This window comes from Atractosteus spatula, chromosome 7 (genome assembly GCF_055471065.1).
Source record: "Atractosteus spatula isolate fAtrSpa1 chromosome 7, fAtrSpa1.hap1, whole genome shotgun sequence".
Taxonomy (NCBI): Eukaryota; Metazoa; Chordata; class Actinopteri; order Semionotiformes; family Lepisosteidae; genus Atractosteus; species Atractosteus spatula.
Genome location: NC_142712.1, coordinates 44,828,263 through 44,846,170, shown reverse-complemented (window position 1 = coordinate 44,846,170; position 17,908 = coordinate 44,828,263). Strand labels below are relative to the sequence as shown.

The 17,908-nt window shown below is 36.9% G+C and overlaps 1 protein-coding gene across 1 annotated transcript; it reads left to right on the top strand.

Annotated features, from left to right (window-relative positions):
- The first annotated feature begins 11,622 nt into the window (after positions 1-11,622).
- Positions 11,623-12,012, top strand: ctxnd1 (cortexin domain containing 1). Its single transcript, XM_088921747.1, has one exon. The coding sequence runs from the start codon at positions 11,825-11,827 to the stop codon at positions 12,002-12,004; it is 180 nt and encodes a 59-aa protein (XP_088777873.1). The 5' UTR covers positions 11,623-11,824; the 3' UTR covers positions 12,005-12,012.
- The last annotated feature ends 5,896 nt before the right edge of the window (positions 12,013-17,908 follow it).

Below are 17,908 nucleotides of genomic sequence, written 5' to 3'. Positions count from 1 at the left end.
ATCTTTAAAAGAAATAATACAAATGACTTAAGTTTGTTACAAAACTCTCAAGTGAATTTTAGCAGACAGTTTGAAACACTTTCAAGTGTGCAGTATATGAATAGAGGTACTGTACATTAGACTGAGTATGTTTGACACAAGTGGAAATATGAACTATATACTGTTTTCGAAGGTGGGTTCATAAAAATAAATAAAATATACATTCAGTCTGGATGCATTTCCAGTTCAATAGTTGAAAAGTACAGTAGAATCTAGTGCAACTGAAAAAAATACCTACTGTAATTCAGACCTAGAATCTTCTTTTCTGCATTTTTTCAAGTGATGAAGTAGTATTGGGAAAATGAAAAACTGCACATTTTATTCCTTAAGCCATTAAAAATATTTAGTTGTTGATTGTTTTGCCTTGCATAGAATTAACCACATAAATATTTTGCCAATTGTATATTAATACGAAACAGCATAAATACTTAATTTGTAACTGTTCCCTCTTAAAGAAGTATTTTATTTTTATACAATAATACTAAATACCTTCTTGTTGTTCTACTAGAGAAGCTATAGTGTCTTCCTGTCTCACCTTCTAAGCTAGCATTATAACGATGCAGTTCCCCTATTTTAATATTTGGGATCTGAGCCATTTTTCTGCAAAATCATACTAAGTTTACTAAAGATGTTTTCTTCTCTCATGTAATAATGATCCAGGAATGATTTGGACATATTTACCCTGAGCCTGGTGTGATCAGAGCACTGTTAAACTGTGTGCACCTTGAAGGCAGTAATATTGACAAGCTCCTACAGGAAGAGGCTACAGTAAATCTTACTCAGCTCTCTTCGATTTCTTTCAATGGAGTTACATTTAGCAGTTTTATCTATCTGTATGTGATGCTGCAGATTTGTCTGGTCCAAAAGTCATGTGTGCTTTTCATAGTTCTTTTTTTTAAAAAAGCTTTTCTTTAGGCATGAGCCCTGAAACAGAAAAAGACCCAGGCTGTGTTGATAATAAGCGGTCGAGAGTAGGGATAGGTTCAGGAGGCTTTCCTCTGGAGCATTTCCCAGGCCCTCTGAAGTGATTTATATGCAGTGATTCATTATGTACTCAATAAAAGAGTTACTGTTTGGATAATAGTAGACCAGGATGTATAAAATGGTCTTTTTAAAGACAATTGTAGCGCATCTCATGCCAAAAAGTACTCATGTGAATTTCATTATTGCCATTATTTTTGTTTTTTCAAAATGAACAAGACTCTGGCACCATTTTAACATTATTCCTTGCCCAGTCTTGAGATAATACATGAGTAGTATACTGCCATGATTCATGTTTAACCCCACTGAGCCTTTATTACTGTTGTCTGTTTCCACCAGTAAAAACCTACAGTATGGACAAAGATCCACACACAAATGTTTAAAAGACCTTTTATAATCCCATTAAGATAGCAGCACTTTCAGACCTGACTTCAAGCACTATTATTAGCTGATAAGGTTGCATCTCTACTTGTTGCCAAATTTCATAACAGGAACAATAGTAGGCTTGATTTTGTCATTTGAGGAGAGACTTGTGAAGTATAACATGGCTGGGGTCACACACAAAATGAATTTAGTGGCCAACTCTGGCTCCAGTGGGCACTCATCCCCACGGTTAAGCACTGACTGCCAACCTAGATTTTAGTAGTTTTAACAGTATTGCTTTTGAAAAGACTCTGTTGTGCCAAAAGGCCAGGCTCTGCCCTTAATGAGCAACAGTATGATATAAATTTAAATTGTTTCACCTATTAGTATTAATGTGATGAAAAACAGATATGAATTTGGGAATTTCTTGATATCACCTCTCCCTTTTTTACCTGTCTGGTAAAACAATTACTCATGTAATGTTAGAGATTAAGGAAATGTTAACATTGGTTTTAATATAACACATAACATATTATAAAAATTTGTTTTTTTAAAGCCATATACAAGATGATTAACTTTGACATACCTTTTACACTACAGGTTTGAAAACACCTACGGGGAGATGTGAATGTTGCTGACAAAGAGGTTTTTAATGTCCTTTCCTTTGCTGCTAGAGTGTGCTTCCAGTAAACAGATGTTGTTTCTAGTCTCACAGCATTAGAAGTGTTGTCCAAAAATTTGTAATTTGCTGAAAGAAGTGTAAAAATATATTGATGGGCTTTTTCTTCTGGGTCACAGAGATTCCAAAATATGCTAGTTCTGTTTTATTAAACCAAATGTTCATTCACACCTAAGTGGTTACCTTCCTAGTACGGATGATATTTCTCTCTCAGCAAGGTAGTGTCAATGTTTTAAAGATTTTGTGCTCTTCATTAGTGAATATCTACCAAATTCCAATACTCACATCACAGAAACTGTGAAAATCCAGAAATTCAGTTCTTCACTGCTGTCATTAGCAGTCATTGACAAAGTGGGTACTGATCTATGCATCCCCTTCTCATTTTTCACTTTAGATAGCACCTCTATGCATGCAATGATAAGTTTAATCATAGATTTGTTTTTCGTTTACTTCTTCTCAGTAGTTTTTCAGAGGCTTATCAGAAATTGTCTCCTTCCTTGGATACAATAAATCTATAGCTGAGCCAAGTGCGTTTCACAGGCTGGAGCCGATTTCATGCCTCACAGTTTTCTCAAAACCACTGCAGAGACTGCAGATGCTGGTGCCCTAGTGAAGCTCTGCACCAGGGGTCCCAGGGTGTGAAAATTCCCAAAAGCAGAGATCTAAAGATGAAGCACTGCAAACAAAAAATATGTGGAATTAATTTAACGCAACCAAATCATGAGCTATACTGTACATCTGAATGGTGTACAGGGTGTTGCAGATCATTTTTAAAAAGGCAAGATGGGTGAATGATTTTTCTTTTAGACTAACTGATATTTCCATTCAGAAGGAGGCTGAATGGTGTTGTCTTTCATTGTATGTGTTTCATTCATTAAACATATTTGCAAGCAAGTCAGTAGGAAGTAAAACCTGATAGAGAATGAACTGTAAAAACTGCATACTCCTCTTACATAAAAAGTCAATTCAAGGATCTTTAAATTCAGTTTCTCCGAGTCTGAAAGTTCAGGTGTCTGAGATCAAAGACTCGTTAGTTTGACTGTAAGGGTAGAATTTGCCACAATTTGTTGTGTATTAAAAGCACTACAGTTAGAGTTGTGAGCTAAGCAGCTATCTTTGGTTAAAGCCATCTCTAAAATGTAGTACTCTGTGCTGCAACGGACAACCTGAAACTCCAAAGTGTAATTAGAAGTTGTCAGGACAGAGTGAGGAATAGATTTATAGTCTTTGAGCTTGTTCTCTCACCAAAAAAATCATGCAGGGTCAGCAGCTCACTTTAATTTGTTTTCTGCTCCAGTGCAGCTGTGTGTTTTTTAATTGATGACCGTGCTCTCTGGTGTGTTAACAGGCTCCAGACTCTATCCAGTTGTCTTCCACACTGTAACGTTATCCTTAAGCTCCTATTATACACTGTCTTTACTCTGCAGCTTCCAAACATAAAAACTGAAGAAGAGAGAGAGAGCAACAGTTTAGATTCTTATTAACTTGTGGAGCCATGTCTAATATTGTCAGTCCCTCACCTATATTTTTGGGGCAAGTGTCATTGAGTCTCACTTCTGATAGATCACTGTGAGGGGAACTATCGCTCAAAATATTTATGACTTCATCAAATAAAAAAGAAAGCAATTACTGTATTTCAAGGTTTTAATTTGCATGTGAATTTATAATTCAAACAAACAGAATGCAAAACATGATAGTGTGAAACAGAATCTGAAAAAACTTTTTTTAAGTTATCAGTGCTTCAGTGTCTTGGTATGAAAAACATATGGTCACAAGTCACTAGACATGCCTCTTTTCATACTGCACCATTGAGAAGAGCAACTGGTTGACATCACAACCTCTGTACGTCAGCTCATGACAGCTGAAATTTGGAAGTGACTTCATACTTTAGGGTTTATTTTTTATGTGTCCAGTCAAGTTTATTTTAACACATTGGAAGGGTGTGCTAAGCTCAGACAAGATGGTGGTTCCAGAAGGCAATGGTCAATGACTTGCAATTTTCCATCACCTGACCAGTTGGAACAAGACAATTAATTGAGTGACATATAAAATACAGGAGCAAAGGATTCCATAGGGCTATTGCCCTCTGGTGGCTAAAAAGCCTGAGGAGAGAAATGTGAATTTTATGAGTCCCTGAGAAAACCTGTTTGGAGCTGGTAAGCATTTTAGCTGTCTGGATGTACAGTATTTATAGCAAGTGAACTGAAGAAAAAGTGCAGTTAGAGCTCAAAAGAACTAGGCTTCTGTTGTTTTCTCTTGCAGTGTAAATAAAAGGTTGGTAAATAAAACACTGTTTTTTGTAGTTTAAAGCTGCATGAGTGTGTCTGTTTTACCTAGACCTACCTACAGTGGATCCCTTGATACAGCACCCAGCCCCAGGTATGCTAGATCGTGAATGAGTAATGATGAAGAGAGGAACTGCATGGATTTGCATACAACGTGCATGTAGGTTTGTTTTCCCACTGCACTGTGAACTTTGATGGATCAATGTATTACATTATGCTAGATCCTATGATACAGACTTGATTTTATGAGAACTTAAACAATTGTCGTCTTCTCAGTACAATCTTCCCTCAGCAAATGGGTCCTGAAAAATCACTGGATTTCAAGGTTTTGCTCCAAAAACACTAAAGCAACATTGACAGGATACAGTATTTCTGACAGATAATAATTGTCAATATTTAAGCAGGGGGTACCTGCTGTTGCTATTACATTGTGTTGGGAAGCCCATTCACCTCTCCTCACAGGATAATGCCCAGCCTGAGAATGTGGAGTGAGCACATAAGCATTCTGCACAGTATTCTTGGATTTGGCTCCATGTTTATATCTCTTGCCAAGAATCTTTGGATAAGCACCATAATTCATTTGCGTTTCCTTACTCCTTACAGATGAGCTACCATATGTCCTGGCAGGCGGTTTTAGTGGAACCAGTTAAATGTAGAGAGTATACATCATTTTAATTGTAACTCCAAATAAGAATAATTAGCATAAATTATTGCATTTCCTCCTTTAATGTCATACTTTCTTTCTGTCTGGGATATTTTTTGTTTCCCTAGTCCTGACAAGGTAAAAAGTAGTAGAATTTTAAATCCGTATGGTTAATTTGGAGACAACATTTTGTTAAGGGCTTGTTTACTGTACCCATTTCAAAAACTCTCAGTACTGTTGAATAATACAGTTAGTTAGTCACCATCTTCTTCTTCCATCACTTTTTAATCTAGTTAATGGATCTTTAAATTCCCTGACTTTAGAGACATATTAACATTCGTAGGAGGATGAGAGGTAAGGTCATAATAAAACACATAATAAAAGAAGCCAATCAATTTCTCATTTTAAAATACAGAACTGTACTGTACAGCAAGTGATAATAACGAAACCACAAATTCGTAGTTATGCTTCGTTTTTTTTTATTTTCTGCTTTAGTTTGATATGATAACTATTTGATTTAAGAAGACAGTGTTTTATTGTCTAAGCAATCTAAAATTAGAAGTGATTTTCAATTCTAAAACATTTTACAAAGATTTACATTGTGAATTTTTAACCAAATTAGTTTTGGGAAAGATTATTTTAAATGTATTTCATTCTTGCATTTTAAAATGGTCATTATGTCCATTATATAAAGAGTTTTATCTAATTAAGTCTTGATTTCATTATCAACATGGGAACAATTCACAAACAATTCAACCATGGTTCGCTGCCAACAGCTGAGAAATCCATACTGTATTTGTGTTTTTCTTTTAATTTATTTCATGCAGGCTTTGTTTTTCTTCATAATAATTGCACATTTGATTGAAATGCATGGTAATATTTTGTCAGATATGTACTTCTTTATACAGACTGGAAACCTCAAGGAAGCAGACTGTACTTGTACTCAATATTGAGTTGATTGGAAGATAAAAGGCTCAGTCTTTGCCTGACAGAGTCAGCTGTAATTTCCCATTAAATTGCTAATGGCGTTACCAAGGTTACCGTTTCAGGAGTCCTTGAAAGTGCAACAATTACTGCTCTGCACAGGGCCAATACTACAGAAGAAGATAGTAACTGAGGAGGAAATTGCTTATAAGTGCGATGCGCGTAAGGTAATCCAAAATGCTGACACAGTTACAGTGAAAGTTTCCTTAATTCTTGAAGTAAAATATCAGACAGTCTTTTCCCTTGTATTAATAAGAAGAAAGCTGTTTCTTTAAATCTGGTTATTTTCAGACTCAGAGTCACTCTCAGTCAAGTCACTGCTTCATAGAGAGAGACTTTCACTAACAATGAAACTCATTCATTTGAAAGTTGGAATAACCAGTTCTATAGTGAAGAATACTTTAACTTCAGGAATGAGACATTAATGAAACAAATAAAACAGATGTTTTCTCTTATCCCGTTTTAGAATACTGCAATGGTGGCCGTATGCGTTACACTCTCCCCAGCTTAATTCGTCATCCTCGGAGAAGGGCTATCCCACCCCGCTCTGACACCAATGTAGCGCTCTTGGGTTCACGTGGGTCGGCCCCCCCACCGCTGGGGACTCGAACCCGGGCCTCAGGCATCACTCAACAGGGACCCAGCCAGTTGAGCCAAAGGGAAATCTCCCTTCAGCCCGACGGCTGCGGTCCCTGCTATTCACAGGGAAGGGCGGTGACGTCACAGCGCTGGTAAACCGGCTCAAACAACCTGCAATGGTGGCCGTATGCGTTACAATACCTTTTTTTTTGTTCTATTGAATTTCCATACATCGAGAGATAATCTATGCTTTTTGCATGTGTTTGAATGAAAAACTACAAGGTTTGGCTCAAAAGTCTTGTCTCCTTTCAGCACAGGCACTTGTTTGCAATAATATGGTGAGGCCTCTCTCGTTTCCATGCTGCCGTCTAAGGCGATAATAGTTCAGTCTGTGGCTTGACTGGATTAAAGTGACTTTGGAAACCTTTAACATGATAAGAGGTGTAGCAGGTTTATTCGTTTTTTCATATTTGCAAGTCTACCTCCAGTAATAGAGTCAAGACTGCAGATTTGACGATATGGAGAATGACAGCAGCGGCTCTCTAAGCCCATACAGCACAGAATGAATCTGCCATGGAAAAAAAAACATTCAAGCACACAGATTAACACAACACACAAACAGAGAGTGAGACTGGGAGAGGAACCAAGGATCTGAAGCATAAAAAATCATAATGTCATATTTATTTCTTTGGCAAATAGTCATAAATTCCTAAAGAAGTCATAAGGAAATAATGCCTTGTATACATATTATTACAATTAAAATGTAAAATAGAATACACCATAGGTAAAGCAGGATCTAAAAAGCAAAACTTTTTATAACGATATGGCAGGGGGAGCATCTAAAACATACAAGTACATGAATAACGTGGCTCATGTTCATGTTTATGTTCATTATTCTGACATTACCCCCCTAAAGGAGAACTGAGAAGTGATGAAAAACATGAGGCCTGGGGAGGAAATGCGTCGTGTGTCAATGTAACAGGACACGGAAGCCTTGCTTGACGTTTGCTTGGCAGATCTCGTTTTCAGAATGGTGAATGGTGACCTGCTCCTTTCTAATGTTTATACTCAAAATGTTCAATTAATTATATTACATATTTTGGGACCTGAGCTGCCGGTTTTAGAAGATTTCCATTTATTGGATATTTCCTCGTATCATAATGCTGGTTAATATTCTATTCATTTCATATACTGTTTCATTCGGCTGCCATGTGCAAAGATGGTATATGTAAAATCTTTTAAAAGATTTTCCCAGTCACCTATAAGGAAATAACAAATAGAAGAATTAAGCAGCACTAATTGTCCTCTATTGGTACATTAAAAAGTCTGACAGATGAAATAAATCAGGGCTGAGACATCAACAACAGCAGAGCCCCTGACACACTGTTGTTTAAATTCACAACAGTCTTCACTGCTAAGGCACAAGGGAGTTACTGCCTTGAAATGAATGAATATTAATTTGCATTCTTTCCTGGGCTCCTTAAATAGAAAACCGCAAACAATCAAGTACATCAAACCAACATCAAAAACAAAAACTCTTGTCTTTCAAGGATCAAACAACATTTTCAGTTACTTTTTCAGATTTATTTTTAGTCAGCTTTTTATAATCCACATTGATTTATATTCCTCATAAACTTAATTAAAAGCCAAGTTTGCATAAAATTCCAGGTGTATATTCAATATTTTTCAATACAAATTCAGAACTAAAGACTTGTATGGGTTTCAGTATTGTAAGTATAAATAAAACATTTGTCAAGATAAGTTACATCTGTTTCTAAATGTGTGGAGTTCAATGTTATTCCTACTGTACATGCTCCTGCAATCAGTGTACAGTGTTGTGAACTCTGTTTTGGGTTTGACAGCCTCAAGAAGACATTTCCTGATGAATATTAATTAAGTATTACTGTATGTGAACAAGTCATAGGTTTATTCCATGCTGAAAAAAAGAAGAAAGAGAACACAACGTTTCGGCCATGGAGCCTTATTCAGGTGTGACACTTGAAGAAGGCTCCACGGCCAAAATGTTGTGTTCTCTTTCTTCTTTTTTTCAGCATGGAATAAACCTATTACTTGTTCCTTTGCAGCCTACGCATGCTGACACAGCTACCCACCTGAACCTCTATTACTGTATGTGTCTCATGAGGGATACTGGACCACTCCTTTAAATCACACATAAATGTTCCACCAGAGAATGTAAAAGCACTGGTTTTTATGCTCTTTAACCTGACAGATAGGGCAAAAACTATCCCTAAGACAGAACAGATCCATTTCTATTTCTCACAGAAGCAATGACATTCATTCAACATTCAACAAGAGCTTCACCTTTTCGTACTAATCACATTCCTGGTGAGACTGTCCAAAAACCCAATTTATGTTTCATCCAACCACATCATATAGCCTCATTTAACTGGGAATCAATTAGCTCCTGTTTGACAGATTCATGTCTTGTCTCTTAATGTTGCTTTGGAACTCTGCCACTGACCCCAGATTCATGAGGTCACCTTTGAATGGTAGCCCTGGAGACACTGCTCCAGTGCCAGGGGGTTTCAATGCCAGGTGCTGTCATTGGCTGTGAATTAACCTCTACTTTCCTAACAGCATATTTGAGTAAAACCTGTTTACATCAACAGCCTTTTCCCCCAAGGCTTCTGTGTTCATCCTTCATCATTCATATAATACAGGTCTAATAGAGACACAGGGCAGTAGAAAATGACAGCAAATGTTTTCCTTGCTGCCTTTCATAATATATGAAGACGTACCAAAGCGCTGACTCAATCCACGGGTCATTCGAGCCTCTAATGAGTAGAGAGAAAGTACGACAGAGGCATCATTGAGATGGTATCAATCTGGCGCATGACATTGCAATACATCACTTACCGCGATTTGGAAACGTTCAGGAGTACTTTAGGTGTCTTTTGGCTGATGGAACCTATTAAAGCAAATGTTTGAGAAAACAGTTTGTATGCAGGTGCAGAAAAAGGTATTTCTCTGCAAAGATGATAGTCTTTAAAAGTACTCTTTTTCCTTTGAAGAGAATCTCTCTATACCCACTATTACCCCCATTATGCTGTTAGTGTAAATTTTTAATGTGAAGTCCCTAGCTTCAGAAAAACAGTTAATCTAAAAATATTAATATACATACAGTAAATGTCCTACAATCGAAATTCATCTCCACCCCTCCCCTACATATACAATTAATAAGAGGAAGGTTAAATGCAGCAATCTGTCACTGACCTGAGTGGCAGGCTGTTAACTTAAATCAGAAAGAAAATAGAACAGCATTATTTAATGCAATGGCCACTACAAACCCAGAATAAATAAGAGGCTGACATTATATTATTACAGTGGCACTAAAGAGCCGTGGAAAGTATATTAAATCATACCTGACTCTACTGAAATTGCATTATGTTCAGAACACTTACATTTTTGCTAAGCAAATCCATTGACAGGACCAACAGGCTAAAGGCACACAAAACCATTGTAATATATTTTTAAATTTTCTCTCAGTAAAGTTTTCTGTTTGTCTATAGCAAAGTGTATTTTAATAGCTTACCACAGTTGAGCATGGGTAAGAGTCATGGCATCATGTCACATTGTGTGTGGCACAGGGTACAAGGCATGACTCCAGTCTAGTTAGGATACCAGTCCATTGCGGGATGCACACGAAACAATTTACAGTTAGTTTACACAGCCATTGTGTCTTTGGAAGGCTGGAGGAAACCAGAGCACCCACTGAATACCCATGCAAACACAGAAGATGAATAGAATATGAAACTTCCACACAGAAGGAGCCAACTGTTGTGAGGCAAGAGTACTATCCACCATGATACTGTGTCACCCTTTACCCTTTTGCAGTTCAAGCCAAACCTTGTTCCAATTTTACATTTTACATTAAAGTAATTTAGAAAGATCAAAAATTAGATACTTACTGCTTTTTCTGCTTTTATATAATTTAATTTATTGCGGACAGGACAGACTGTTTTTTCTTCAAGGATTTATACAGACAATGAATATTTTTAGGGCAATGATTACAATTTTACGGATGTACTATTAAATCAGAATTTATGACCAACAGTCTTCACTTTGTGCACTCCCAGTAAACGTGATTGATATGCTTATAGGTTCAGGAGAGACTAATATTGACTGACCTTACCCTGCAATAAATAAAAAAAATGAATTATTTGATTATCTCCAAGTCAGTAATACGTGTTTAAAATGGCACATAAAAGAGCAGATTTATTCCTGATGCTCACAAACAGCTTAGAAAATAGTATAACAATAGGACAATACCACAAAGGGTATTGTACTGGGTTATTTTCAGTACTGTTTCAGCTGGTTTCTTAAATGTCCTGCTTGTCTAAGAAAGTCCCAAATCTGCATTGCATTAATTTTTTTATTTTACAGTCTTTAATAGCTGGCCTATCCTTAAAATGGTATGGCTGCCCATGGATGTCCTCTGTGATGTGGTGTTGTTATTCTTTATATCAATTGTGAATCAATGAGACGTATGGCTCTGTGCTCTATAACAGAAGAGTATCATGTTGTTCCAGTATAGCAGAATGAATACCTGAGAGTCCCACCAGTGTCCCTTCATAGCTGGAAAAGCTCAACAAGATTTGAGTAGTGCAAAATGGCTGAACAGCAGTTTTGCCAGAGTAAATTTTACCTGCAAAAGAAAAATTGCAATTCAGTTTCTGTATTGCTACATGAAATAAGAAAAATAAAATAAACCAGATAATGTTACATTTGACTACCCTTCTTGACTAAACGGCTGTTTTCACATTAATGAAAAAGACATTTTATGAGTTACTTTTATACCCATTGCCTGGCGTCGGTGCCATCAGGCAGATCCTTGATATTGGAGATGTTTCACAGACTCTCCCCCCAAGGAAATGGACACTATATGAAAAAGGAGTCAACAAGGAGAAAGGTGTCCCTTCAACGTATGAGCACGAACTTGGAGATTCTATTAGATTATAATTCATCTGAATAGACAAAAGCAGTGTCTGCAGAATACCCTGAGAAAGCATTTAACTGGAAGGGTCTGGATCCATGGATCACTTCTGTGCATATAAACATCATGAAAATGTTCTCAGCATTAAAATCCATAAACACATTTGTTAATCCTCCTGGATGAAATAAGAACTGTTTTACTTTCCTTTTATGCATGTACACTACTCTGTGTATAATGTGAGGATTGTCTTTCCCTTTCAGATAAGCTATCAGGATGGTAGCAGAGAAAGACAAGATCAATGAAGACAGACAAAAGCAATGGAGGACACAACACCAGAACCTGCCTTTGTCGACGTGGATAAGGGGTTGACTTTAGCATGTATCGTCTTCCTCTGCCTGTTCCTGATTGCCATGATTATTCGCTGTGCCAAAGTCATCATGGACCCCTACAGTGCCATTCCCACCTCCACCTGGGAGGAGCAGCACCTGGATGATTAGTGGTAACAAGGCCAGGCTGTGTGGCACAGAGCAGCCAGTATTAAATCAGTCAGATCTGACGTTTTATTGAATCTAAAAGAAGTCGCAGTCATAATGTTGCTAAGAAAAGGTAAAAAATATATAATTTCATCCACTGAAATCTGGGCAAAATTCATTCCAAGATAAGTACCATCATCCAGAAGCAGTTGACTGGGATTGTCTTTACATCTTACAGTGTTGCTTTCAGATACAGTATGTTTTTGGGACACAGACCCCGGTACAGGAGTGAGAAAGCAACTACATCGCTGTTGCATTTTTGTAACAAAATGTTGTACAAATTTATGCATTGAATTTCTCAGAGAACAAACAGAAGCTGACAGTACAATTGATTAAAAATGCATTACTCCCTGCATCTATGCTCAACATGTGCAAAAATATCAATTTTTGTATATTTTTTCCAATTATCATACCCCACAGTCAATATGCCAAAGGGCCTCTGAGGAATAGAAATGAACAGGAGCCAAGAACTGTTTACCGGCAGATGAAATGTAATGTATGCATTTGTACAGTACGTATAGAGGTGTAAAAACCACATTCGTAGTGGTTGCTTTACACAGCTGTAAGAGTAGGATTTGATGCCTCTGTTTTAATTTTACCACCATGTAGCATGAAGAAGATGCAATAGAAGATGCTGTACCTACTCCTGGGATGGTTCTTTATTAATGCACTGGTTGAGTTTTCAACTTTCTTTTTTTGTTATGAATTAACTAAATTCACTACTTTGCTACTCAGGCTTGCATACTGCAATCATTTTGTTGTAATAATCCTGGTTTCTCCCAGAAGCTTCTATCGATATAAACTTGCAGCTTTCTTTCAAGGCTATGTTCTGAAACGCATGTAGTCAAGTGCCTCAGCTACAAACACAAATAATTTTTCAGCCTTTAAAATGAATGAATGCACTGTTAGAAAACTCGAACTTATTGTAAAATAAATGAGAAAACATTTAGCTAACGTATTGTTATACTCTTAATAAATAAAATGAGAATACTTTGATAACTCATTTTTGCCTTCATTTTTGCTAATAATCAAACAACCACATGTTTTATGAATGGTGTATGTTTTGGCTCCTGCAGGGTAAGTCACATATTTATATTTTATAATGAATGCCCTGGGACAATTAATTATATGGCAATTCAAAATGTTCTCTAGATAAGAAAAGACAAAGCATCAGCACAGTATTGTGCTGCTGAGTTCTGCTGTCTCACAACCCTTGGTTCCTGAGACCTAATTCTGGACTGAGGTACCTTCTTTATGGAGTCTGCATGTTCTCTCTGGGTTCACATTGATTTGTAATAGATGCTCATGCTTCTTAAATACTGGTTAATTTGCATCTCCAATGACAAATGTGTGGCATGTCTTGACTGGGGTCTAGTCCAGGGTCTTACCTTGCCCTGTATGCTTCTGGGACAGGCTCCAGATTGTCCCATCTCTGACCAGAAATGCATGCCTTTCTGATAATAAGAATATAACAAAGGCTACCAGCGAGAGGAGACCAGTCATCTCATCTGGCCCACTTGGTGGTCAGTAGTTAATTGTTCCCAGGATCCCATTCAGCTGTTTCTTGTGGGACTCATCGTCAACTACATGCCTGAGTAGCTTGTTCCATACTCCCACAACCCTTTGAATACTGAAGTGCACCCTGTTCTCCATTTTAAATACACTTCCAATTACTTCTAAAATAATTTTAGATATATTAATTAGGTCACTTGAAAATCTCTGATCTTATTTGAGTTAACTTTCCTTAGGGAAGATTTAATTATCTCAGGGTCCCCCTTGCTGAGTAACCCCTTTAAACAAAATCAAATTTTAAAAATAGACTGCAATACTTTTGGGTCAATAAATGGCTCCTTCAGTGCTTTGTCTCTCTTGACAGGCTGAAATTAAACTTGAAATAATCAATAAAAGGCTGATCAAACACCTTACTATAATAGAGTATTTCTGGGACCAGTCATCTTTCAAAATTAATCCACATGTTGTCTGAAGGAATTGCATATAGAAGACAAGGCAAAACAATTACATTTAGATCACGCCATGCCTCCTCTAACAGGAGACCGCTGCTCGCAGCTGTAGAGACAAACAGAACTATTATTTTCTATTACAATTTCTATTATACTATTTCTTTCCTTCCAGCCCTCCTCTGCCCAAGACCTGGTTCAAACTGGATCAGCAGCACCAGACACTTCCACATTAAGCTGACTTTGATTATGGGGAGGAAACAAACACACTGATACTGACACAATCACTGGGCACTCCATGCAAACTCAGTTAATCACATACTGTAGGCCTTTTCCCTTCTTCCTGTTGGTACTCGGTGATTGCACCTCTTGAGTGCTGCACAATTTGGATTTAGTTTTGAACAAAACTTTCAGTATCATATGTCCATATGTGTGGTTTCCATCTTCACAACTCTAAGGCCCATTGTCCAGGATCTAAATGAGCCACATGTTAAAATCAAACTGCCCAACTACAGTAGTTACTTTTTTTAACATTCTTTCTTTCATAACGTTTTTATGTTTTCCTCAGTGAATATTATTGCTGTGTTCCAATAAGGCTGCAGTGCAAGTCATACTGGCAGAGAAATACCCAACCACAGAACACACTCACTTTACTAGACAAACTGGGGAAAGTAGTGTCCAGTATTGCCAGCTGTCAAATAAATTAAACTACAAATGATATATTTTGAGCCCAAAAAACACTTGTGAATGTGAAAAAAAGTATGTCTAAAGTAAACTAAACAAAACTATTTTGGAATAGTAACAGACTACTCGAAGCTTGTTCTACAACTACGAGTGTCAATCTGTATAAACAGTCAGCATTTGCACACAGTAACACTGAGCTCCTTTCCTTGTTGATTTTACATCCTGGTATTTGCCCTAGAGTTTGTATGCTTGGGTTTTTTCCAGGATCCACAACCTCTTTGGCTTTATATAGGTGGGAAGATATGATGCCTTCATCGTGAATTAATTTATTCAGTTTCTTCGGAAACAATCCTGTCTCTTCAGTGGTGCATTCAAAGCTTCACCAAAGGTTCTTTTATTCACTGTACCATGATGTATACAAAATCACCTCTGCCACTGCATTTTAAATTCAGTTTCATGGGTTTGACCAGTGTGTTGGCTGCAGATTGTGGTTCAATTCCACAGATGTCTCTTTAATGGACACAACTCCCTTTACAATATTTTTTCCGATAAATCCAAAATCTGTTAAGTCAAGTACATGATTAAATTGATAAAGTGCCTCCCTCTAGTGGTTCCTTCACAGTATTTCACACTTTACTTTAAATCTGACTCCAAACATGGGGGATTAGCATTGTGGTAGAAGTCCTCCAAACAAGATGGATCAGTTAGGAATGGGCCTCACTCATGAAGGCTTCTCATGGAATGGTCAATTTAGATTAACCAACCAACCTAAAACCATGTCTTGGTGGGAGAAAACTAGTGCACTCTTGGTAAAAGACATTGCAATCTTCATACAAAAGTTACAACAGCCCTCTCTCGAGCCTGTTGACAACTCATCCAACCACTGTGCTTCAGTCTCTTTATTGACCTCTTTGGCCTCAATTACAGAAGAAAGGACTGTCTAACGACTGGGCTGGTAAGACAGAACACTGTATTCACCTCTGTTATTTGTGAGGGAATTGATTTTGCTGAATTAAAAAATGAAAATTAAATTATAAAGAAGGAACATTGCTAGTCTGAGTTCATGCACTGCAACCTTATGGAAAGAGAACTATAATATTTAAACTGAGGAAACTGAAAAAAAACATACTGTATATAGGATTGGAAGGTGAAAGAGAGAATGTTAAAGAAAGTAACTTAGGCCTCCATAAAACTAAACAAAATTTTTGCTGTTGCAACATTTTGCTGTACAAAACACACACTTAGGTTTCTTTCTTCCATGACTGTGAGAAAGGTTATAAATGTCAGGAGATCACTTAGTCCATGTTGCTCAGTTACTAATCATTCCCAAAATCTTGTTCCTTTTTACAGCCTTCAGAAAATGTGTCATATCTAGTGCAGATATCCTGTCATATCCAAGCTCACTTTCTGCTTCTCTTTTTTAAATGATGTGGTATGTTACACTTCATGTGCCTTTTTACAGCAAGTCAGATTCCCCAGATGACAAGTCAGTAAGACAAGATGTGAAATAAATGTACTTAGCTATTACTAAAACATTACTATATTTAAGTTACTTCTTATCAGCATCTTAAACTAAACAATAGCTGCCTAACCAGGAATAGACAATTCCTTGTTATATTATTTAATGTGGAGAAAGTCATTTTCTTACTTGGTGCTTACTTACTATTGGTGCTTAAAAATACAGGGTTAGTCAAAATGTTGTCGACAAGTATACACGCCAATTATTTTACTTAAGTTTTGTTTTCTCCCCCACAGATGGCGAAGGATTGTAAGATAACTGTTAGAAACTTTGACAGTTTAATACTTAGTAATTACTGTACATGGGTTACTGTGACAAAAAAGGTTTCAAAATGAAAGCATAAATATCAAAGTTGTCGACAACATTTTGACTAACCCTGTATTTGAATGGTTTGTAAATTATTCTTAAAGAAAGCAGTAGCATTGCATGGTGATGCACAGCATTTCATTTTTAAAAGACATTTAGACTGAATTCTCCTTATATTTTGAAGTCATTGCCATGAGCAAATGATTTCTGTGGTAAGAAGTGCTCTGTGCTGAATCAGCTTTATGAAGATTTAGCTCTGAAGGAAATGCGGCTGCGTTCCATGAGCTGAAACTGTCACCGCTTATATTTCCTGTGTAGGGAGTCTGAGAAATTGATTTCTGCTTCATTGCTGTTGCAGAGGCTCATAAGTATTCTTCCACAGCAGTCCCATTGCCAATATGAAACAAAAAATCCTCACACTTAGGTCCATACTGTACACCAATGACAGTTATGCCTTCAGCTCATATGTTTTCTAAATTGCAACCTTAAATCTGCACAAATGTATTTACCAGTGTAATTATGCTCCCTCTTATAGTTAAAGGACTAAGACTAATGAGAATGTGAAAATCACAAGACATAATCAAAGCTTCTAAATGCTTTTCAGAATGCCATTAAACCCTTAAACTCTCTTCTGGCTGGAACGTACCACAGTAACACACTTACAGGTGCATGGGATGTAACAGGAATAATCACCTTTTACACCACATTCTTTGCACATATACAGTATAAGGATATCTCTTCCTTTAACCTCCTCTGTATTTGTTTGGAGTCTGAATTACTTTTTTTGCATCACTTTAATGAGATTTTAATGAACATGAGGAGGGGCGAGCTGTTCTTTAATTTTTATTCTATCTGATATTGAAATTAATTGTGATCAATTATTCCTAATTAACTGGTATTTTAGAACTGCTAACGCATCAACATTTTTGCACCACTGAGCAGAGACTTGTATTGTTATTTCACATTCTAATGATCCACCATACAGAGTTGATTATTCCTGTTTCAACATACTGCCACACGGGAGGTTCTAGCAGGTTTAATATTGCATTCTGTATATACAACTGCAGGAAAAAGGACATTATCTTTTACTGAAATCCCAGTAAAACATTATTCAGGAAACCAGAGAGCAGACTAAGAAATTAATGTAGTGTAACAAAATATATCAGCAACATCAACAATTATTTAATTTTAAAAAATCGCTTTACAAAATAATTTCCAGTATCATCCAAAAGCTACGGTCTTTCAGTTTAAAGTTCCCAATGCTCCCCAGACTGACAGACCTTGAGAGGCTCTAACCCTAAACCTAACTCAATATAATTCATTAAGAATGTGAAATGCAATACACTGTGTTTTAGATGGAAATGTCTTTTTAAAATCTTTCTCCCTCAACTGACTTGAACT